General features: G+C 43.6%; 2 protein-coding genes across 3 annotated transcripts in view; both read left to right on the plus strand.

The window, feature by feature from the left end:
* The window catches only part of LOC120958110 (protein artichoke), a 102,519-nt gene that overhangs the window by 66,996 nt on the left and 11,705 nt on the right, over positions 1–23,818 (plus strand). For both annotated transcript variants that reach the window (XM_040380679.2, XM_049610196.1), the window contains one exon: positions 9,010–9,154. In XM_040380679.2, the coding sequence (XP_040236613.2) occupies positions 9,010–9,154 (145 nt within the window). The remainder of the gene's footprint in view (positions 1–9,009; positions 9,155–23,818) is intronic.
* Positions 18,564–23,818, plus strand: part of LOC120957677 (protein limb expression 1 homolog) — a 265,788-nt gene continuing 260,533 nt past the window's right edge. Inside the window, exon 1 of the mRNA XM_049610215.1 lies at positions 18,564–18,575. The gene's annotated coding sequence lies outside the window, so the exon portion shown is untranslated. The remainder of the gene's footprint in view (positions 18,576–23,818) is intronic.

Below are 23,818 nucleotides of genomic sequence, written 5' to 3' on the forward strand. Positions count from 1 at the left end.
GTGATGTATGTGCTGTTGTTATAATCAGAGCCTAGCATTAGAGCATTATGGCGATAATATATACAAACTGAAGCAGTGGTAGGGCCAGGTACTGGATGAGAAGAAGTTGATTAAAACATGATGCATGTCTGAAATTTGTGACTGTCAGTAATTTGCACCACAGCAGTGTCAAGACTTCTTCTTTCCTTGTCAGATGACTCAGTAACACTTTAACATATAATCCTATTTACCAAGACAGCCCATTAACGGACGTTTCAAGTTGTACAACGTTAGAATCACAAAAAAGCTCTAATTTAAAAAAATGAACCGCCTTCTGAGTTTGTAAAAGTATCAAAATGAATGTTAAATATCATTGTGTGTTGAGAGTTGATTTCTCTGTGATAATCATCATTTTCTTCCTCTTGCTGCCTTAAAAGTGGTATGCAAAGTATTTTCATTTGTCATTTTCGTCTTTTTCCCAAAACAACAAATTCAAACCCCCCAACACCATTTTCAATCTGCTAGGAATTGTGTGTGTCCGTCCGTCCATGAAACATACCTCTTTATTTCCTTGAGCGCAACAAACGGCCCAAGGCATCCCAGACGAGCTTACCACACCTTCAATGTCGCCTTCCCCCTTTCTGCGTCCCATCGCTTTAAGGCGACCTTAAACTTCGCTCAAAACGTTCCGTCGGTACTGTCAAGCGGCGGGACAAAAGTGTAAACATATTTGCGTTGAAAAAGCAGCTCGTAAAACCTGGAAACTAACTGATGGCAAAAGCTAATTCCACCACACGTACACGCGGGGAGAGATGGGCACAGGGGATGGTGTTGGGTGTCGTCACCGGCACAGTCATTACCCGGCACAACCCGCAAAACTAGCTGCTACTCGGGAAGATTCCCGAGTTACTGCCACCATTGGTATTATAAAACCCAAAAGGTTGGCCACACTGGGTCGAAAGATTTTGCCCTACCAAGCACGGGAAACGGGAAATGCTTCCCAGCACCTTACACACCCACACACACACACACACGCACACACTTACGCCAAAGTGCTGCCATGTGTTCGCGAGGTGCCGAAGAAAAGGATATTTTCGTGTAAACATGATGTTACGGCAAATAATGTACCTTTTCCCATCACCACCACCATGTCTGTTCGCTCGAACAGACGGAGGCACCAGAAACGGTGTAGGCTAATTTCACAACCTTGTCGGTCTAATGGTAGTGTTTTGTGACAATCCACCTCGACCCAGGAACTGTGTGCCTCTGGATACTCGGCTGGCGCTTTTACCGGCGCACCGATGGGAACCTTCTGCTGGATACGACGCACTAAAACTTCAGCGTCGTTCAGCGCTTCGAGCTGCTGGTGTGCATTTGAGCCCAGAGCTGCCAACTGTTGACCATGACAGCGCGCGTTATGTTTAATTATTTCATTGCGAAGGGATAAGTGTCTAACCGCACCGTTTGGTGAAGCCATCGGAAAAGGAAACGAACCAACGATGGTGTAAGACGGGGCTTTTATTAATCTCAGCGAATCTGCCCTTTTGTACAGCTTGTGTAAAACGGGTTTTAAGTACAAATCGTTGATTGCAGCCATTCCTGCATTCAAGTTATAGTTGCTATCAGACTGTGAAAAAAACATCAGTCAATAATTTTAAGCTGAAATCCAATACCAGTCTATTGAAGTCCTTTTTTTCACATGTCAAACACAAAGCAAACAACGATTTCAATTCAACACACGCCCTTTCAGTGAAGTATTAATCGCCGTTTACGAGCGACCGTGAGCATGAGCCACAGCCCATCGTTGCCGTCCGGAGCCCGTGTCGAACATCGTCGAATCGTTAAGCATCGAACGCAAATCGCTCGGCAACACTCTCGGTCCCGATACGGGGTGCGATCCATAAATCTTTGCTTTGCTCAGTCCGGGTGCGTCGGGCAGATAACGGCGCGGCACGCTGGTGCACTTAAAACACCTTCGCCCGTATCGGCGGTCGGTGGTTGTTCGATTTGCTGTAACAAATCGAGTATTAGTGAGCGCAATTAAATGAGTGGAAAGTTTTTGAAAGACCCATCCACACAGCACGCTTCCAAGCGTGTGGCGGTATCGGTAGAAAATGGCGAGTGTTGTGACGAATCCCCCTTCTCCTCCGTCCCATTCATCAGGTGGCGGAATCGAACCGGCCGGGCTTGCAGCTTATCGTTCTGGCCAGCGGGCAGGGTTGGAATTTAATTATTCATCATTTTTATTGCACTTTGCAAAAGTACATTAAAACTGGATCGATTTGTTTCCCATACCTCCGGCGGGGTTTTGGGTGTGTGTGTGTGTTTGTTTTACAGCTCGACCACCCCACCCCGTGAAGGGTTTTTCGATTTCGGTTCGACTTCAGCTCGAGCAAAACCCCGCGATCACGATTCGGTTTGCGTACGCAGAGATTTTCGAGGGCCATCTTCTCCCCACGTTCCGGCTTGGTGTCTTGGGGCCCGTCGCAGGGGAAAGATAGTGAGCGCAGACAAGTGGAAAATGCACGGAATGCTATCACACGACCCTTGCGCGGAAACTTTCGCAGTACCAAAACCGAAAAAGTGCCGCCGGCTGACAAGCAAGCTCCGGTGATCCCGGTTAAAGAAATTTCCGGACCCCGGGAGTGGGGGAAGGGAGGGGGGGGGGGCAGTGAAGGGAATGATATTTTGTATCCACTGGCCCATCCCTCCTCCGCTCGGTATGTCCGTAGGGTTTTTGAATTTCCATCAAGGTTGAGAACTTTATGAAAAAGGGAATTTATACAAGGTTTTTCCTTCGCGCAATCTGCCCTTCCGACATTTCTTTTTCTTTCTCTTTCTTCTGTTTTCCCCCCTGCCATTCCTTATGCCCGTGTCCGTGTTTCAGTTGACTACTTTAAACTTTCATTTCGGTAAATGTAGTGACGGCAATGGAGGAACAAAAACACGCAGCCGAAAAACCGCAAACAACCGTCTTGGCCCACCGAAATCTCTCCTGCACGATCGCGTTGTTGGTACACCGTACGCCCAAAGTGAAGTGAGCCCCCGGCCCTTCCCTGGCCGAATTTGGCTGTCCCTTCGGCTGGTGGTAGCGGTACCTTTCTTGAGGTCTTATCTTACCGGTTAAGAATCCCGTAAGAATTCGTCTCACCGGAGTGCTGCTGCACGATGCCGAAACTTTTCTTTGCGTTGTTTTTTCTTTGTGAGTGTGTGTGTGCATGTGCCTCTTTGTGTTTCAGTTTTCTTTTGCTTCATCTTAGAACTCACGTGGGTGTGTGTTGTAAAGCTGAGAAAGCCAAGCCAAACCAGAATGAGGTAAAATTTTTGAGTCAAAAAAAAAAGTTTAATTGAAGATAAAGTAACTTCTGCCAGTCTCCCTGTTCCTGGCCGCCCAGGCTCCCCCGGTCGTCTCTACCCATTCTGCCTGATCCCGGTGAACCTGCTGAATACATTAATTCATTACGAAGTTTCACCGGAGGATTAAGCGAAAATAGGATCTGCACGAGTCCCCAGCAACGACGACGACGACGGTGGCGTCTTTCACCAAACATGAAACTCGTTTCGCCGACCCTAATGGTGTTTTGTGATTTTGGTCGTTTCGAGCGAGCTTGTAAAAACTGTTGTTGCTACATGTCGTTACTAACTATACGCGCTCGGGCATGACACTATCGCCTGGGCGAGCCAGGGCAGGCAACCACCGTATTGTAAGCACTCACTAAGAGCGGACAAATTGTAATGCTTCGTTTCGAAAGAAAGCTTGCAGATGTATGAGACAGAGAGTACATGCTTGGTTTTTTGCATGGGAAGATTATGAATCATGTGACAGAATGCGGCAAAGTAGTAACGACTGTTTACCTATGTTTGTGCTGAGTCTAAAGTAATGGTAAGCTTGTTTATTTTTTTTTGTTTTTCGATCCTGATGTAAATGGTAATACTGGTGCTAGTAACAAAGGAAGTGAATATCATACATTGGTGGTGGGTATCATACATCTTTAAATTGTTTAATTTAAATTGTTAAATAAATTGTTTATACGGTTTGCTACCTCAATTGTAAAAATAGATTTCAATATAATAGCATAATAGCTCGACCTCATACTAGTTATCCTTGAATACTGCTTATTTTTTTATCGTTTTATTAAATGTTTATTGTAAAGTTATAAAAAAGGAACAAAAATTGACAATTTTTTATCGGTTTACCTTCACCCGCTTTATCGAAACGTCAAATTAATTTTTAAAAGTAATACTCTAAAGTAGTCTCTAAAAGACACAAGACAACATTTGACACTTTTATTCAACGAAATCTAACCGTGATGGCCAAAATAGTGATACAACTTCGTTAAGAAGCGTACGCGATCAAAGCACTGCACAGCGTAGCGCCTAAAACAGGCTTCGTGCGGTAGTTTGTGGACGTTGTATAAGCCTGTTTCGGCATCTACAACATCTTGACACTATTGGACAACAATGAGAGCATCGAAAGAAAGTCCAGTTTCGAATGGTCGAAGACTATGAGCGACTTGACGCTCCAAAGGAAATTGAAAGTAAAGTCCGAGGGACGGCGAAACAACACAAACAAACATATTAGGAACCAAAAATCGTGTCCACTGGCTTCGCAGTGGCAAGCAATGACACCAAAACTTAACTACTATCGACTATTTTATGTTAATTTCGGTTGAATCGTGAATCAAATCGACTAGTTCGCGAACGGGTCCAACTTCCCCTAGCTGTGTCCTATCGAAATTTTCTAAAGCAACATGATGTATCGATCAAAATCAAAGGTTGATCTTTAAAATATGCCTACACGGGACGGTTCCGTGGTACAATCATCAACTCGAACGATTCAATAACATGCCCGTCATAGGTTCAAGCCTATAATGGACCGTTCCCCGTAACAAGGATTGACTATCCGGCTGCGTGGTAATGAATAAAGTCTCGAAAACCTGTATAGGTCGGCAGTAGGACGTTACGCCAAATAGAAGAAGATGCCTACACGCATTTTCGTCTTCGTCCGCCGTGGCGAAAATTCCGGATATCTGACGAAAGACGCAAGGTTGTATATTAATTTTACCAAGTAAGCTTCAATTCAAAGTCAAATTTTTCAATGAAATTACAACACAGTACTTGAAACATTTTGGTTAAAATTAAGGTTTTTGAATTATGGATGCCAGGTGGTCCCATGTTACAGTCGTCAATTCGTATGACTTAACAATATTCCCGTCGTGGGCTCAAGCCTCTTATGGACCGTCGCTCCGTAGCAAGAACAGACGACTATCCGTGGTGCGTGGTACTGGAACAAGTCTCGAAAGCGCCTGTATAGGCAAGCATGTCTATCTAGGGTTTTTACGCCAGATAGAAGAATTATGCATACCTTGTCTCATTTCCACATGGGAACAATACTTAGCTCTAGAATCATACTCTCGCGTATGATACTTTAATTTTTTAAGCATCATTTTGCTTCATGGAACAAATTATGATGAGAAAATATCAAATTAGTACACCAAGAAGAACTTAAATTTCTGTTAAATAAGAAATAATAGTTAGTATTTTCATTGTGTACAAAATACAAAATTCAAAAGGAAAAACATAGAAAAATCTAGATTGAACGTACAACGAACGTAATATAAATTTAAAATAGACAACATAAAATATTGCATGCTCATCTCAATATTACATTGCCTTTCAACTGCCGCGTCATCTCATTCAAAACGGTTAAATAGCATACATCTTTAACCTTTCGCAAGAGGCTCCTTGCCTGTGCCCTAAGTTGATTTTATCCCAAAGCTAGGGCAGTGCAGATCCGATTAAAATCTGTTGATTCACTAGCTCCCAACAAGGGCACCAGATTGGCCAGCTGTTCCCCTGGGCGACCACTTGCCAGAAATAGTATCTGCATCGCACGCCCCGAATCTTTACCACCTTTCAGCATTCAACTGGGGAAAATACATCGGGTGCCAGAATGTCAGCGCTCCCCATCAGCAGAAGCACCCGCCAGAAAGACCGGAGCTTAGTTTCACTTTCGGGGTTGACTTTGCTAAACTTGCTCGCTTCTCATTCAAATGATATCCCGTGTGTTTGTGTCCTGTCAGCTTGAGATAAAAGAGATGAATAGCTTCTCGGTTTGTCGGTTTTTGTGGTTGAGCTTCCTCTTCCCTCTCCTTAAAAATCCCGACCGGCAAACCCGAGCAAAGATGCATTCCGCAGCAAAGTACGGAGTATTTCTGCCGCACAACGGGAAAGCACAACGAGCAGCTGGTCTCCTGTGCTGTGGATGACTAGTTTTGTGCTGGTGCACTTGCACATTTTGATTGTCGGATTTTTGCCATTGGTTTTTATTTGTTCAAAATGCTTCTACATTGTGCCACGGCAAGCAACGAGCACGGGGCAGGAATTTGGTCCAACTGACACGCTTACGGTTCAGCTGCTGCAAACATTCTGCGACAATTTTGCTGCTCTCGTTCTTCAAGACGTACAGCTATTGTGGCAGTTGGGGATGCATCATACAGACAGCTTGAAAGTTGCATTTTAAATGAAAAGGGATAGAGCGGGCCACTTGACTGAAGTGGGCAGTGCTGTACGGCATGCCAAACGGCTACCAGCTACTGCTATATAATGAATGAAGAATGTCATTTGCACGTCTAATGCGTTTGCTAAGACTAATCTGAGCAATTAGTTAAATCTGATGAAACAATATTGCACAGTGTTAGTGTGGCACACAATATTGCACAGTGTTAGTAGGATCTGTGTTAAGATGAATTGTAATATTTATGAGATATCGCATTGCTACATGAAAAGAGCATGAATTTTCTAATGTTTTAAGATATAATGGAGTAGATTAAGTGTAATCAATTTGAAAATGGTAAAGAATAGTAATATACTTCTCTTAATTTGCAATTTTAAGCAAGATACTTTGAATTGATTGCATATCTCTTCACTCATCCATGTTACGTTACAAGCTTTGCGGAACATGCGTAGTCACATTGTACCATTGCTGTAATTGTAATATAATCAATCAGCTCAACACATCACCAATCTGAACCGTTCTTTTAAACTTATCATTCAAAGTTCGTTGCTCCATGACAACACCCTCCGTTAATCTAATGTCGATCACATAGAGCCCATTTCCCGTCGCGTGAAAACAACTAAGCGGAAATGATTATCCAATTTCATCACCATCGTCAAATGAAATCCTATCCACTGAGCTTAACCTAGACTTCACAAACCTAGTGACGCGCAAATGCACTGCTGCGAACCATTAAATTAAATGAAACACAGCAAAACAGCGCTTCCTTGACAGAGAGAGAGAGAGTGGCAAATACAAGCGACCAAATGTATTTACGTACCTGTCACAGATGAAAGATTGTCAATGGTTGCGTTTTCCCTCCCCCCTTACCCCACCACGAGCAAAAACCACCAACCTATTGCGCATTCTATTTCCAGCAGACCGTGTCCTTCCGAGAATCCGACAGCACACCCACCGACTGTTTAGAGCCACCACCCCCCAAAAGGACACGCAGCAGCCGCTCTGCCGAGGCGGAAGCTGCCGCTCGCAAATGTGTTGTGTTGCGTTGAAGTGAAAATTAAATTTTCGCTTCGAAATTCTTCAAACCAATCGGCGGGAGCGGTACGGGCGAAAGGAAACGATTCCGAGCCATCATTCACCATCTGCTTGCTGATAAGCGGGACCGGTGACGGGCTCGAAATCCGACGGCCTCGGTTCGATCCATCCTTTAAAGGATTATGAAAAATTAAATCTTCCACAGAGAGAGAGATAGAAAAAGGGGAAAAAAGAGAAAGAGAGAGAAAGAGAGTGGTGTGAGCGACCACCAACCCGTCCCGTTCTGACAGCGTGTGGCAAACCGACGATAAGCCTGTGTTCTGTCCTCGTGGGGCTCGTTAAGCTTCGGAGAGCGGCGGGAAGATTGCTCCCGGCACGGCACGGGTCATCTTTCGATCGGGACAAAACCTTTCACCAGCCCAGACCTTTCTGACGGTACGGCTGAGGTGATAATGGGAAAATCGGTTACGTCCTTGGGCAAGAGGACGTGGTGCTTCTTTTTTTTTCGTTTGCTGCCGCTTTCTTCTTTTTAAGGGCACGAAGCGCTGGAAAGGTAGATTCAAATCATTACGGCAAGCTGAGCAAGCACAAGATTCCAGCACCACCAATCTTGGCATGACAATGGCCAGCCTGATGATGATAGTGGTGATTGCCTCGGGAGTTTCGTTGCGTTGGAAAAAGGATAGAACGAGTGGGGGGAAAAACTATTGTACAGCACCGATGGTGGTGGCCAACCGAAGGCTAGAATGAAGCAGAATGGAGTGAACCTTCACTCTGACGGAACAGAACACGCACCAACCTATGAACCATCTGCTCCGAATAGCCATTAAGGGGCTGCAAGTGGATGGCTTGCATGTATTTAGACATTTGAGGACAGCAGGCTGGCTTTGAGAGCACGCAGAGCACTTTTATTGACAGCCTCCAATGGCTGATACAATCTCCTGTTGAGCCTTTTTCGCTCGTTTTAAAACGAATTAAATTTCGGATGAGAAAAACAAACCACCCTTCCTTTCATGCATTCATTCGTGTAACACATTCCAAGCACAAACACTTAAAGCGTCGCTTAAAATGCGTCCTCTTAATGGATGTTTTGATACACTCGGCTCGGGAAGGCGTTGATCGTTGAACAAAGTGTACACCTGGTAAGGCAAACAGCACAAAATGCGCCACCCGGTGGCGAAACAAAAGACTTATTATTTCCGGCACGCTGATCGCTAAAACCCGTAAATCGTTCATCGTTTGTCGCTGTCGCTGTATTGTTGTTTGCCTTCCGGCCTCCTACCTGGATGCTCAATCTAAATGCTAACCAAAGTTTGTTTTTCCTCCGACCGATGTTTCGATTAATTCGGTTCCCCTCCTTTTTTGTGGACCTGTTCCCGCACCCATTAACCTATCGTGCTATCAACCACCACTTGGGCTAATCATTTTCCTCTCCATGTTTTTTTCTCTCTCTTCTTCTTTATAATGTCGCCACACAGAGTTTCTGCACGGGACGATAAAGCACATCGACATGTCACGCACCTTCATCCACAACGTGGACGATGAAACGTTCCAGGGGTTGCGGCTCGAGTCGCTCAAGCTGGTAGACAACAAAATACAGGACATTTCGGAAAAGAGCTTCAAGTAAGTAAACACACATCCACACACATGCACTGGTTACGTTTTATTACACATTGTACCAAAGCACAGGATCGTTCGAACGTACGAACGTACGACCCTAAACCTCTAGCAAGAAGTAGCGACGAACTGTGCTTCCGGTTTCCGGGTGCTTTCAAAAAGGGGCGAAAGCAAAGCGTAGCGAGCCATGAAAGGAACGTGGTGCAACGGAATGAAATATTGAAAAAAAAAAAAACTAAAACGATGCCGGATAAAACGTTAGCTGACCATTCGTCATCCCTCATCGTCCGGGTGATAATTGAAAGCAGAAGTACGACAGCCTTGCCAGGCGAGGTTTTCCTCCGTGTTTTTCCCCCGCAGGCTCAGTGTGCCACAGCAATGCCATCACCCGCGCGCTGCGGACGGAATCATTCTTCGCAAAAGGCTCACACACAAAACGGGGAGGTTATAATGAGTGTGTGCGCCTGCACAGGTCTGGTCCTGCCCCATCCGGTGTTCCGAGTCATGCCCCTGCCGAGTGTGGGAAAATTACGGCGAAGCACAGCACAGACCCTCCCGGCCGGTGCCGGACAGGTATGATTGATGATGGGCCACACGCCGAGTGCTGGAGCACGCCACCAACGCCCCAGTAACGAATCTTGAAGCGAGCCTTGCCTTTCCCTGTGCAATCCCTGCAACACCCCATTCCTGCCCAGCCTGGAGCTGTGGAACTGTTTTTCACGCTTTAACGTTTCGCTGCAGCAGGAGCGAAAGAATGAGAATGAACCACTGCACAGCATATCCCTGGGTACACGTGAAGGGCACGTTTATGAGCTACCCAGCACTGAAATGGTAGTGGTAGTGCGAGAAGGATATGCTGTTACACCACCACTACCACCGTGGTGTGATACGAATACAAAAACACCTTTTCTGTGGCGAGCAATCGATTACGTGGAGCGCAAAGCAGATGGAAAACGCAGAAAAGCGAAGAAAAAACACCTAAGGAATGCATGAATGAATGAACAGCAGCTACCGGTTGATGGCAACAACCGCAAATCTCCATACACAAATAGAAACACACACACACACACACACACACACACACACAAATACACTCAGAAGTGTGGAAAAGCCTTGACACAGGCGAGCAAAATTTCAATCGTTAGTTTATAATGATTTTCCCGCTACCGTTGTCGCCGAGCGGGGCTGCGGTCCGCTTTGATTTAGGGGAAAGCGGGTACCGACGGGAAGAGAAACGTTACGTCTGGCTCGCTCGAAACGTACTAAGAAAACTGGGCGCCCAGGTAAGCATGCCAGGCCATGGCAGAGCGAGAAGGAAGGCCCAAGGACGCCGGAATCGCGTTGCGACGGCGGTTCATGATGAGTTATGAATAGGATGTAAAATTTAAATTAAGCTTCGACGGTATTTTGTACCGAGACGAATCACGATGAAACGACGGAATGTGCTTTATTTGCGCTGGCAGATGATTTATAATGTGCGTCTTGCTGGTGCTTGCGTCTTGCGTCGATTGTTCTGCGACCTTCCCTTCCCGTACAATTTCTCTGTTTGACTCGCACTGTTCGCAATGAGCCATCAATTAGCGGGATAATAAATTAAGGGTGGAGCAATTTTCGAGCCGCTCTCTTGTGAAGCGTTACGGGTAGGAGAAACACTTATCAAAACGTTTGCAAAAACGAATGATGGAGCGTTTTTTTATTTTTCTGTTTATTTGGCAAACTGTACAGTATCGATTTTTGTTTCGAAACAGAAACAATTTTGAAGCACACAAATGTATGGCTCCAATTTCAAATTGGCCGTTAATACTTTGTATCACAGTGGAGTGTGCAGCCACCACCAGGTTCGGGAAGCAAACAGGGATTTCAACAGTTTATTTCCCAGCGATTAAAGCCATTCAGCCGAACCGTACATTGGCTTCTAAATGGCTGTTTAGCACAAAACCCCATTTGAAAACTATTATAGCACGTTCAATCGTAGACAACTATCAAGATGCACTGGATGCAACTTGGTAGCAGAACGGGCGCTGCATAAACATAAGGCTCGAGCCAGCGGGCCATATAGTGCGATTTATTCGCCCACACAAACCACACAAACCACCATCGTCCATACGCGTCTGTACGTTCTACGACTCTGCAAAGAAGCAGCAGCAGCAGCAGCAGGAAGCGCTTGAGAAAAGTTTTATGCCATAAGAGATTAGCAATATTTCGTGTTGAATCGTTCCGCCACCGGTTTCGTATGTGCGCAGTTCGTCGTTGCAGCGCCGGAAACTGTCACTCGGTACGTATGCTGGCCATGTCCCGGACGAGATAAAACGTGAATTGAAGTGGAAAAAGAAGAAGAATGAGAAGATGGAAAATGGAGGAGAAAAAAACATCTGCAAACACTCACTCACTCACTCACTAGCATCCACACATCAGCACGGGACGCGCCCGTACAGCAGCCACTCCCGGCAGCGCTGCCAGTTCGTTCTCCGTAAATGCTTCAAAGTGTTTGCGGAGCAAAATTGGACTGAAGTTCTGCTGTACAACTGCGCACACAAGTAATGCTCAAGATAGTAGTTGCTCGTTGATCCCTCGGCATTCCCCGCTTTGGCACAAGACAACGGGCCGGAGCTGCCGAGCTGGGTGGCCGAGGGCGACAATGTCTTTGGATGATGCATTTTGGAGCTGATGTCGTGTGTTTGAGTGTGTGTATATCTGTGTGAGCTGGTTCGCAAATGAAGCTAACCTACTGAAATGCATCTTTAGCACTTTCTGCATTAAGTTTTATGATTTAAAAGCAAAACACTGGTACTCAGAGTCTCAGCAATACTCAGAGCTGGTGCTTCTTACCGGTGTAGGTACGGATCATAGAGGAGCTTGGAATCCGGGGGCTTGGAATTGAGTTATGTTATGTTTTATTTTAAGTAAGCTCTCTAAATGGTATCATGTACGGTAACAGATTGAATTTTGGATTCGTGGGAGCATCCTCGGCGAGGACAATGCGAGATAACCCCAATGGATGGGGTGTTAGTAGTACGCACTAGAGATGTGAACTTTGTGCTACATGTGTTAAAAGTGTGTGGAGGTTCTTTTCTACATCAATGTGTTGGTGTAACAAATCAGAGCAGTAGACTAGTTTTATCACTTTTTATTGCTTTTAACTGAACTGAACGCTTAATATTTTTACCTAGTTACCATGTTTTGGTAATTAATTGTCTACTATTGGAGCCCTTTCCGTTTTAAGTTCGTAGGCTGAAATTTCAGCCTGACAGCTGTTTGCATTGTACAGCAGTTTTCGAGCAGTTAATCAAGTCGTTATAATATACAGGTGGGCTTATCCCAAGGTGTATGTGTTTAGAAGGCTGATTTTTATTGCTTCTGTTTCCGAATGATGATTTTAAGAGTATTTTGTGTATTCGGCAAGCTACCAGAGCCTGTTTGAGCAACAGTTTTTTACCCGTACTGTCAAAAGGTGACATTCAAATTTGATGATAAAAAACATGCTATGAGACCAGCTGGACTACATACACTTTGATACTAAATTCCACCACCTGATCTCTTTAATGCACCTTGGGATACAGGGTTTCCCACGATTTATTGGTTGGTTCCCATCAATTTTTGGTGGGTTCCCATATTTTTTTGGCGTTCCTACGATTTTTTTAAAGTTTACCAGAATATTTTAGTCCAATCGTATTAATATCCAATCGGAAAACACCAATAAATAATGGAAAAGAACCAAAAATATATCGGATACGATCAAAAAATCGTGGCTACGAACCAAAAAATCATGGCAACTGACCAATAAATCGTGGGAAACCCTGTAAATGTAAATACCACTAATGGGGGTCTTCACGATTCTAGTTAGTTTTTTCTATGGAGTTTGACAGTTGGAGGCTGAAATCATGTAAACAATCCATACAAAACCACACAAAAAACTAGCCTGCGATTTTCAGTCAAGAAAATTCTAGCCTAAAAGCTAGAATTAGATTCGAATACCTGCTCGAAAACACGGTATTGTTTACATTTATCCCAAGGTGCATTAAAAAGATCAGGTGGTGGAATCTGGAATCAAAGTGTATGTAGTCCAGGTGGTCTCATAGCATTTTTTCATAACCAATTTTGAACATCACTTTTTGACAGAACGAGTAAAAACTTTTGCTCCAACGAGCTTTCTGGAGGCTTGACTAATACTCAAAATACTCTTACAATCTTCATTCAGAAGCAGAAGCGATAAAAATCAGCCTTCTTAATTCATACACCTTGGGATAAGCCCACCTGTAAATTATACTCAATTAGATAGCTGCTCGAAAACTGCTATACAATGCAAACAGCTGACAGGCTGAAATTTCAGCCTACGAACTTCAAACGGAAAGGGCCCCAATTCTAGCTTTGAGGCTAGAATAATCTAGACTAAAAATCGCAGGCTAGTTTTGTGCGTGGATTTGTATAGAGTGTTGGCATGATTTCAGCCTCCAACTGTCAAACTTCTTATAAAAAAGCTGACTAGAATCGTAAAATGAACAGCAATATGTTTTATAATACAGAATAATGTTTTTTTACAGTAACGACTTACTTCTTTGGCACAACAACCGCTGTCGGTCAAGGCCTGCTTGCTGCTGCTGCTTTTACCCAACTAGTGAATTGGAGCTTGGCTTTCAGTGACTTATTGTTACCATAGCAGGATAGTCAGTCCTACGTATGGGGGCACGGTCTATTCGGGACTTGAACCCATGTCGGGCATGTTGTTAAGTCGTACGAGTTGACGACTGTACTACCAGACCGGCCCAAAGTTAAGTACCTACAGTACTGTTTTTACTGTTTAGCATTTAAAATTAATATTTTGATATGGGCAACCTTTATGTAATTTTCGAAAATGTAATGTATCTGGACACATATTAGATACATTCCATGTTTTCTTAGTTCAGCCTTTTCTAAAAAAATAAAAGGAAATCATACTCAAAAGTTCATGAAAAATGAGGAAGTTCTCATTGTTTGACATAAGCGGTTGTTTGTATGCACTATGACGTATTATTGCGCTTGTGATTGTAAAATACTACAAAATATCCTTTAAATTCAGCGAATTGTTAATTAAGATCATAGGAATGATAAAAATAGTAAACACAAAAATATCAAGTTTTATCTAATTTTATAGCTTAGTAGTTCTCTCCTCTTGCGCTTTCTTTTAAGATCTTTGTTTGTCATTTGTATTTGTCATTTTTCAATACTGGTCATTTATCATATTCAGTCTTTTGATACCTGAGCAAGGAAATGTGTATATTGTTCAATTAATTTTGGGGTGTCAGTTTGTAAAACAATTAACTTCATCATTTATCATTATTTAAATACATTTCATCATTATTTAAATACTAGCAATACCAAATCCAGCGAATTGTAACACCCGAAATACTAAGCATATACCACTACTTCACGTTACCACATCTTGCTAATGTTACCACTCTACTCACAGAACCACTTACGGTAAAATCGTACATTACCGCACAAGCGTGATTCCGATTTGCACCGAGCACAGCGCAAAAGCTTAATCTATTGTGTTGATACGTACTACGATTACGAAGCGGAAATGGAGATGGAGAGTGCAAATGACTTTACCAGGATTTTTGTGTGCATCGTACGCTGTGCTAATTTCAACCTGCTTGACGTGATTATTTTTGACGCAGCAGTCACTAACTTTGTCAAACTGTCACGGCAATGTACATGACTTACATGCACCGCTAATGCACTCGATCCATTTGTGCAATGCGCGGGGTCGGGGTCGGGTCAAGGGAGGGTTGCATATTCTTAATGCACTCTGCTCCCGGAAAGGTTTTGGCGTCCGCGGAAGGATTTCTTCTGCCCGCGTTTTGCACCGCGTTCGCCCACACGTACGTTATGCTTCGCGCTGTACAGTGTGCAAGGAAAGCTTATACTTTGTAGTAGCGAACCAACGCGTGTGTGCAGTGTTAGTGTACCAGTAGGGCTACCGACCTGAACAGCCACGGAACGAGTTTGGCCGGGGCCAAGGAACATCATACACCAGAAACACAAACACTTCCGGCCCACGTCATGGCGGGCTACTTCCGTTTCACTGTGGGTTGCTCACACATACACACACACACACACACATGCATACATGCACACTATTGCCGAGTGGCAAACCGCACGTTTCGTTGGTTTGGTTCTACCCTTCTTTTTTGAGACGCTAGAAAGGGCCGGAAAAATCAAAGTAAATGCATCGTAAACCATAAATGAACCGCTCGAACCAACCGAGTGGGGCGTTAGGAGGCGAGCGAGGAGCAGAGGAAACAACCTTTTCAATGGAATAGAAGAATTTTCAATCCAACCCACATCTTGACTAAGAAAGTAGAACAAAAAATGGGCAAAAATAAGGGCACTGTTCAATTTATAGAATAACGCGACATCCACAAAAATCGTTTGGATGTATATGAATAGTTGGAAAAATACGACAATTCGACATTTTTTGTCATAAGTAGTCCACTGCAAGTTCAAAAAAGAAAAAAAAAACTAAAATTACATTAATTATAAATTATAAAAAAAATATATCTATAATTATATCTGTTTATTTACAATTAGTCCAACGATCATATAATAAATAAACATGTATTTTCACAAAGAATTGAAGTACCAGCCACACCGTCGACCCCTACCGAGAGCCCTTCTCCACGGGTAGTCTATTACAAACTGCTTGCTTGGATGCACTCTGCACACACTTAGTGATCCTCGCTAGCATGTGCGTCATAGTGTGCATGAGTGCACTGTCGTTTCCAGAACGTCGACCAGCAACAGTGTAACTGTCGCGACAAGTCCCGGGCTCAGCACGTTCGCCCACAACATATATGATAATAATAATCAAATGGCTATAATTTAAATTTACGTTAAATTCATAATCTTCGACGATCTTCATGGAACAAATTAGAAATGAAAAGCATTCCGTAACAATACTTTCAAAAAGCTCTGTTCAACCCCCACTCTTATAGGAATGCTAAACTCTTCATATAAAACAGTTGGATAATATGGTTAATTTTGTTACACTTTTGGTAGACCTATCAGCTCCTACTAAACGTGTAATTTATATATTGTATTCGAAAGAAAACGTCATTCGAAAGCTGAAAATTAGGCTTAATTTTTAAAACGGCTGGAAATTATTTTTTTTCTCCAACGAATGAAAATTGAAGATGGGAACAAAAGACAAGTGATATTCAATCCACCTGAAGAAATGTTTCTCTGGAAAGATAAATACAGGCGGTCCCTGAGATACACGGTTAATGAGGACCGAAAAGGGCTGCAAAATACCACGTATCTCCAATTTCCGCGTAAGTCTAATCTCGTGATTTCCAGCTAAAATATCACTAATTTTCGTGTAATTTTGCAAGAAGGGGTCTATTTTATTCACTTTATGAATTATTTGATATGATTCTGACTGAATATAACAGTTTGAAACCTTTTGAAATAGTTTTTAACACTCGATCAAAACGGAAATAATTTGGCAATTTACAATTGATGTGTCAAATCAGTACAATTTGCTCAAAGAATTTTCAAATTTAGAAATCCGCGTATAAGAGGTACCGTGTATCTCGGGGACCGCCTGTAAAACAAAACATTAAATACACGAGTTTGTCAAGCTTATACAACATATGGAACGAGTTCACAAAAGTGTCTCACTTCTCACTTTTTTATATTTTAAACATAAACTCAATTTATATAAACGACAGCGAAACTAATTCCCTAATGATCAAATAAAACGTTTGCGAAACGTAAAAAAGGAATGTTTCTTAGAAAACAAGGCAGCAAGACATGTGCAAAGAAATAAAACAACCCCATAACCAAGCAATGGAAAACAATGATGCTGCATTAGAAGCGAATGCTCTCTGCATCGGGATCAAGCTTAATGCCAGTTGAGACGTTACATCGTCCCGCATGCATGGATCCCTTGTGCAAAGGCAACGAAAAATGGATTTTCGTTGTCGATTGCCACTGCCCCCTGATGCCTGCGATGCAATGGGAACAACCCCTAGGGAAACAGTTGGGACGCGGCAAGACGTCACAGCCCACCCGCACGCTCCGAATGCCAAACGTTTCTATTTTCGTTGGCATTAATACGAATCACGTCGAGTGATCGAGGAACACAGCATGTAAACCTGGCTAGAGCGGCACGCGAGGATAGAATCCAATCGGCAACAAAAGCGCACACCCCATCAAGTCGATCGAGGACCCAGTGCCATCCCAGCCCTGGGCTAAACCCGAAAGGGCACGACAACAAGGAAAAACCTCGTATAAATCTTATCTCCGCGAGGCAATCGAAGTTTCTTTTCAATTGTAAAGCAATAAAGATGTACAATCTCTGATTTCTGGTGCAGCAGGACCCTCCTTGCCTGCGAGTGGCACGACTTCGAACGCTGCCGGACGGCCCCGCACACTAGTCGTAGATTGCATGTCACGCGGCGTGGGGGTGCCTGGCGGGGAGATGATGAACTTTTTCCGTTGTTATGGGCCGTTCGTTTTGCACGGGGCGTTTTATTTTCTGCCCTCGGAAAATGTGTGGCATCCAGGCCATGCGAGCGCGTTCTAGCAGTCGTGTTCAAAATTGAAATATAAAAAAAAAGGACGAGGCAAATTTTGCAAACTCACAGAGCGCACACAATCTTACAGTCTGCACCAAAAAGGGAGGGGGGGGGGGAAAGGAATGCATTTTTCCCTGCACAAAAGTCCATTTTCTTCTTCTCATATTTTTCATCTCTCCGTGCGCATGGTCTGACGCAGTTAGCTTCACTCAAGTGAATCGAAACAAAATTGTACCTCGGCACTTCTCGGGTACGGCATGGCATGGCAAATGGGAATCAAGGAAAGGCGTTACCGGCCAGCCAGCCAGCCAGCAGCAAGAGCGAAACAGTCAAAGAGTCTGGAATGCCTCCAGGAGCACAAATAACGGAAAGAGTAAATCAAGGAACACTCGACACGGTAGAGTGAAAACAAACGGGGAGGATACACTGCAAAGGGAGAGCGGGCAAGCAAAACAAAAAAAAGGGAAAAGGCAGCACCTCGTCGTGGTCAAAAAGTTCCTGATAGCATCTCCAAAGTGCAAGGCCTTTGTGTGACGAAGTTGTTGATGTTCGCTGTGAGTACGCTCCAAACGTACGCCATGCATGCGCACCGGAAACGAACTTTTCGATGACCCGTTTGCGGGCCGGGCCGGAGACGGGAAACAGAGGGACGTTGCTTTAAAGGGTTTAAAGGTCCTGTTCACCCCTTGCTACATCCTCTAGTGTCATAGAAAGTGGAATAGTAGTAGTAGTGGTGTTTCATCTCAAACTTTTCACAAATGATACGGTCAATAGTTTTCATGGTTGAAGGGGATTGAATAAGATTTGTAATATTCTATCAAGTACACAGACAAGTGCAGGCAGGCAGGCATGTTGGATTGGAGTGCTCTGTTTACTGCGTACTCTGGGAGGGACTTTCTCATTGTAGACAATGTAGAACTCTCGGCAGCACTCGGTGTGATTAGTAATGCACTGTTTGCCATCGGAATGAAAGGAACACGGCTTGAGAGATTAAATTCCGTGCTGCAAAAAACGTCTGACTTTATTTGGATAAAGGACTGTGTGCGATTTTGTTGTTTAACCTGCATTACTGCAATTTCAACCTGCAAGCTATGTTTACATAATAAGTTACAAGCTTTAAGCGATGCAAACACTTTTGGTTATTATGTTTGTATTAAAACTGTTTCTGCATGCAATTGCCAAAAAAGGGTTTGTTTTTCGACCGTTTTACGCGTTTGTGTTAAGTATCAAATAGTTTCTACAATTTGGTAACCAAATGTAACAAATTTAACTCAAACGTTCCTCTTTTGTTGAATAGTGACCAGAGGTTCTATGATGAATTTGACTGAGCGTTGGCATCCTTATTCCAGGAAATAGCACAACTTAACTTATTAAATATGTAATATGCAACAGTTCCGCTTAGTGTCTGCGTAATGTTCCTGAAGTTTAGCCAACAGTCAAAATTGCCATTTTTCTTTACCTTCACACAAACAAACCCATGCAGAATACAAAGTTTTGGAAAATTCTCGGAACTTTCCATTCCAGGAAGCTTCCGCTCGCCAGCTCTTTGAGTAGCAATAACTGTGGAGCGTCTGATTCTTGCAATGTTTACTCCACAAGACCGAAAACGGTTTAGGTAAACGTCCGTAGCAATTTTCGGAAAGGAAACTCATTGTTTGATAGGGTTTCCTTTGTTTCATCGCCGTTTGAACCAGAGCGAGTAATGTTTGCCAAGACCCCCAAAACTAATCTCACCCGTACTATTGAATATTCTTTGCATTTCTTGAAACTGGATTTGGTTCAACATGGAATCGTATTGAAAGACTAAGATGGTAAATATTGCCTTGTTTCCTTTCGCGGAATACAAGTGAACAAGATTCATGATAACTCTTTTCATTGTCCACTTTTTCCATTGATTTCACTTCCAGAATACGATGAACTTCAGAAATTCTTGGTTTTTACAGTTAAAGTGTTACTTACGATACCTTTGTCAAATGTTGCCAGTCGGAGAAGTCGGTGAATACAATACATTCAAGCTCCTCGTTACTCTAGTTACTCCCAAGGAAGACAGATGCCAAAATGAGCGTGCAGTTCAGAACAGTCTAGCGCAGCGGTCGGTAAAGTCCGGCCCGCGGGCCAAATGCGACCCGCCACAGCATTCAATCCGGCCCGAGAAGGGATTTGACTGATTTTGAAAGATGGGAAGAAACGATTCGTACACAAATGACTGAAGATCTTTTAGTATACTATATTATACCTTCGTACTGTTTCAACTTTAATTAAAGTACTATGGAATGATGGACCGTTCAGTATGTTCGAACTCGAGGTCAATATCCCCGTAACTTTTCCATGACAAAATATGCCATTTTCGGCTGGCTGTAGAAGACAACTAGGAAAGATAATTTCTTTACATTTACATGTGTTGAAAGGGAATTATTTAAGCGTACTAGCACAAATGAGTTCGAGACTTTGCGAATTGCCTTTCGTCAGTAATTAGGAATTTTCACCATGGTGGACGAAGACATGCATGATTTAGGTTTTACCTTCGATTTTCATCAATTCCTCCTAAGTTTTCGCTACAAAATTGTTAGAGTAGAGTTTTTGCATCACGTTGGTGCAGAAAAAATCGATGGGACACAGGTGACGGTTGTTGGACCAGTTTGCGGACTAGGGTGTTATATCGAAATTCTGTCGAAATTCACCTGAAATGCAATGACTTTTCGCGTAATTGTTTGCCACTGCGAAGCCAGTGGATGCGATTACTAATTCCTGATCTGTTTATTCATGTTTCCCAGGTATTATTTTACTGTTTGGTGGGTTGCATCGATCTCCCGGTCCAGATAACGCAGTAATGTAGTCACTTGTCCCTCTGTCTTCATTTCAGCTTCTTTTGGAACCTCAAAAATGGACCTGTGCTTTCTTTCGATGCTTTCATTGTTGCCTAATAGTGCCAAGATGTTGGCGACCAAAATATCGAAACGAGTATATACGACGTCCAAAAACTTCCGTACGGAGTCTATTTTAGACGCTACGGGGTGCCATTCTTTGATTGCGCACGCTTTTGATTCACTTTGTTGGCCATCATGGTTAGAGTTCGACTAATAGAGGTGTCAAATTTTGTCTGCTAACTAATGGGAAACTACTACTCAAAGTACAATTAACGTTTTGTTAGTGCGGGTTAAGAGAACCCCTTGAAAAATCGACAATTGTTGTCCATTTCGTAATGCAACCGTTATGTAATATTAACATTATTTTAACACCACAATAAGACTATCGAAATGAAAGTCGCAAACGAAATTTTATGATTTTATGCATAAAAAAAATATTTTAAGTAGGTATTATCAATTTTTAACCATGCTTGGATTACACAATTATAGGAAAACAGCAATAATACCAATCGCATTGCTTGATATCATTAACCAATTATTTTGTTTCTAAAATGTTATATTGTAATAATTAAAGCACAATAATAGAAAAACCGCATTCTCCCGGCCCATGGCTTTAGATCATTTACTAAATTTGGCCCTATGCCTCAAAAGTTTGCCGACCGCTGTTCTAGCGTGTTTTTGTGCGAAGATCTTCTTCTTCTTCTTTGGCTCAACATCCGATGTCGGTCAAGGCCTGCCTGTACCCACTTGTGGGCTTAGCTTTCAGTGACTAATTGATTCCCCCCATAGCAGGATAGTCAGTCCTACGTATGGCGGCGCGGTCTATTTGGGGACTGAACCTATGACGGGCATGTTGTTAAGTCGTACCAGTTGACGACTGTACTACGAGACCGGAGGACAGTCAGATTTGTGCGAAGATAGTATGGTTTAATCCGGAAAATAATGTCTTAAGTTTATCTGCACAGTAAGTTCCCGAGTTTTGCGATTTTCTTTTACAATAACATTGAGGTACAATTTACTTCAAGAGCTGTCAAATATAAACTATATTGCTTTTTAATTTATATATAATCCTTAAATCCGAAGAACCTTACCATCGATTAGCGCGTGTATTTGAGTAAAGGGAATAGCTTGGGAACGCTTATACCGTGTAAGTTGGCAACCGATTGTAAAGTTTTAATCGAATGAAGTTAAATATCATCCAATTTGTGATTTGACATAATCGTCAATTCATAACAATGAATAAAATTCCCCCAAATTTTCAAGTTGCGGCTATTCATCAATATTTTTCAAATTAACAATATACAAACCTGAACTTCAAAAGCACTAAATCCATTTATTTCTGCGTCTAACTGAGCTATTTTATAGAGAAGCCATAGCTAGGAAAAAAGGAGAGCAAAATATGCTCATGTCTAAGAAAATATTGTACCTAGCCAGCAGAATTGATTCCCGAGCTCGTCTAGCCGTTCCACTGACTGCGCGTTTTCCCGAAAGACGAAAGCTTCGGTCTATTTCAATTTGCCGGTCGTCGATTGTCAATTTACAACCGCTTTTAGCTCGTTTATGCTTTGCTGGTACAAAAACACGGGCATGGGAACGAACGAACCCCTCCACGGTAGCACACGACCGTCCCCCGATTTGGCATTCGTGGGACGGCAAATCGTTCCATCACCGATGTTTAAGGTATGCGACAGTAGCAGCAGGCAAAGCGAGCGCCCACGGAAATCCGTTCACGCTTTGGGGATAAAGCGGGATTTTTTGGCCGTTCTGGGCTTCTTCGTACCTCACACACAGACACACACACACACTGAGCCAAAGAACGAAGGATAAATTCCATAGACGGATCGGCGAACAAATCGGTCGGCCAGTTGGCCGTTCCGACTGTGCTGGGGTGTCGTTCCGTTTGGGGCTCAACATTCCGCCCATACACGTCTTAAACTATGCCGACCGGGTTTCCTCGACCAGTCCAGGTGCTGGCACGGTGTGGCGCAGGAGCAGGAAGAGGCCATAATATCAAACATAGTTGATCTTCGGTCCGAAGCTGGTCCAACCGCAGCGCCGATGCGGGCTGGCCAATTTGGCCACAGCTCACCGACCCGAGCCTTTTTCGTGGTGGGCTGGAGGCGAAGGCGATATCAAATAAAGGAGATTTAAAATACAATTTAAATTTGCATAAAAACCATGAATAGATATGATGGCATATATTATGCGATGCTTTCTTTTCCCGGACGTTTCGCCGGCGCTGCTGCTGAGGAAGAGGAATGTACACATGCCACACGTCCGAGGGGCACCATGAAGTGCCATGGAACCATGGAGTATGACACAATGCTTCTTTGCGGTGCCGCCACGTTCGCCCATTCCCGATCCTGCATGATGCGGTGTGTTACTTTTCGAGCGGAAAATATTCCCAGCACAAAAGGGCACTCGGTTAGGGATAGGGCCGGGAGCTGGCGGGCTGTTTTCCGCTAGCTTTCACGATGATTCCCTCGATAGGCTTGACCGACCGGCTTTCTGCTGACTCGTCGTACAGCGAGCCTCAGAGGGGCTTCGTTACGGGGCTTTGGCATAACTTGCAGCAAAACATTTATGCCCGTCTTTTTTTTTTTTTTTTTGTTTGCTGCTGCTACATGACAATGATCCTCCAACGATCCAGAACATACTGACAGGACCTGTTCTTACGAAGAAGACCAACCCTTCTTTAGTCGCAAGCTGCATCGCAATCATGATGCTACGGTTCGAGCACAGCGGATCGGGGTGCGCATTCCCCGGTGCCTTTGGCGGGCACTGCATTTCCATTACAAGAATGGCATGGCAATGGCAAGCCGATGAAAATTCCATCGCAAAGTGCACTATGACAAACGACAATGACAACGATGACGATGTCGACGCCACCGACAGGCTGTGTACTGTATGACACAGCAGCAGCAGACGGGCGCTCTCCGGAGACACACCAGAAGACGGCGGTACAGCTACGAAAGTCAAATCGTTTCCACTGGATAGTTCGCACTTTGCCTTCACGCTAACGCTTAAGCTTTGCCCTCCGTTTTGCTGTGTGATGGGCGCTTGGGAAAAGAAGGGCCCCATATGCATTGTGCAAAAGATCGAACGCAAATCTCGCAATGGCAGCCCGCCTAAAACAGGACCGGCAGGAGTGGGAGAAAGCCGTTCAGAACGATACACCGGGAGCGTATGTGCTGCTGCCGCTGGCAGTGGTAAATCCGTACAATCGAAAATGACGCATCGTTTCG

Source organism: Anopheles coluzzii, chromosome 3, assembly GCF_943734685.1.
Source record: "Anopheles coluzzii chromosome 3, AcolN3, whole genome shotgun sequence".
NCBI lineage: Eukaryota > Metazoa > Arthropoda > Insecta > Diptera > Culicidae > Anopheles > Anopheles coluzzii.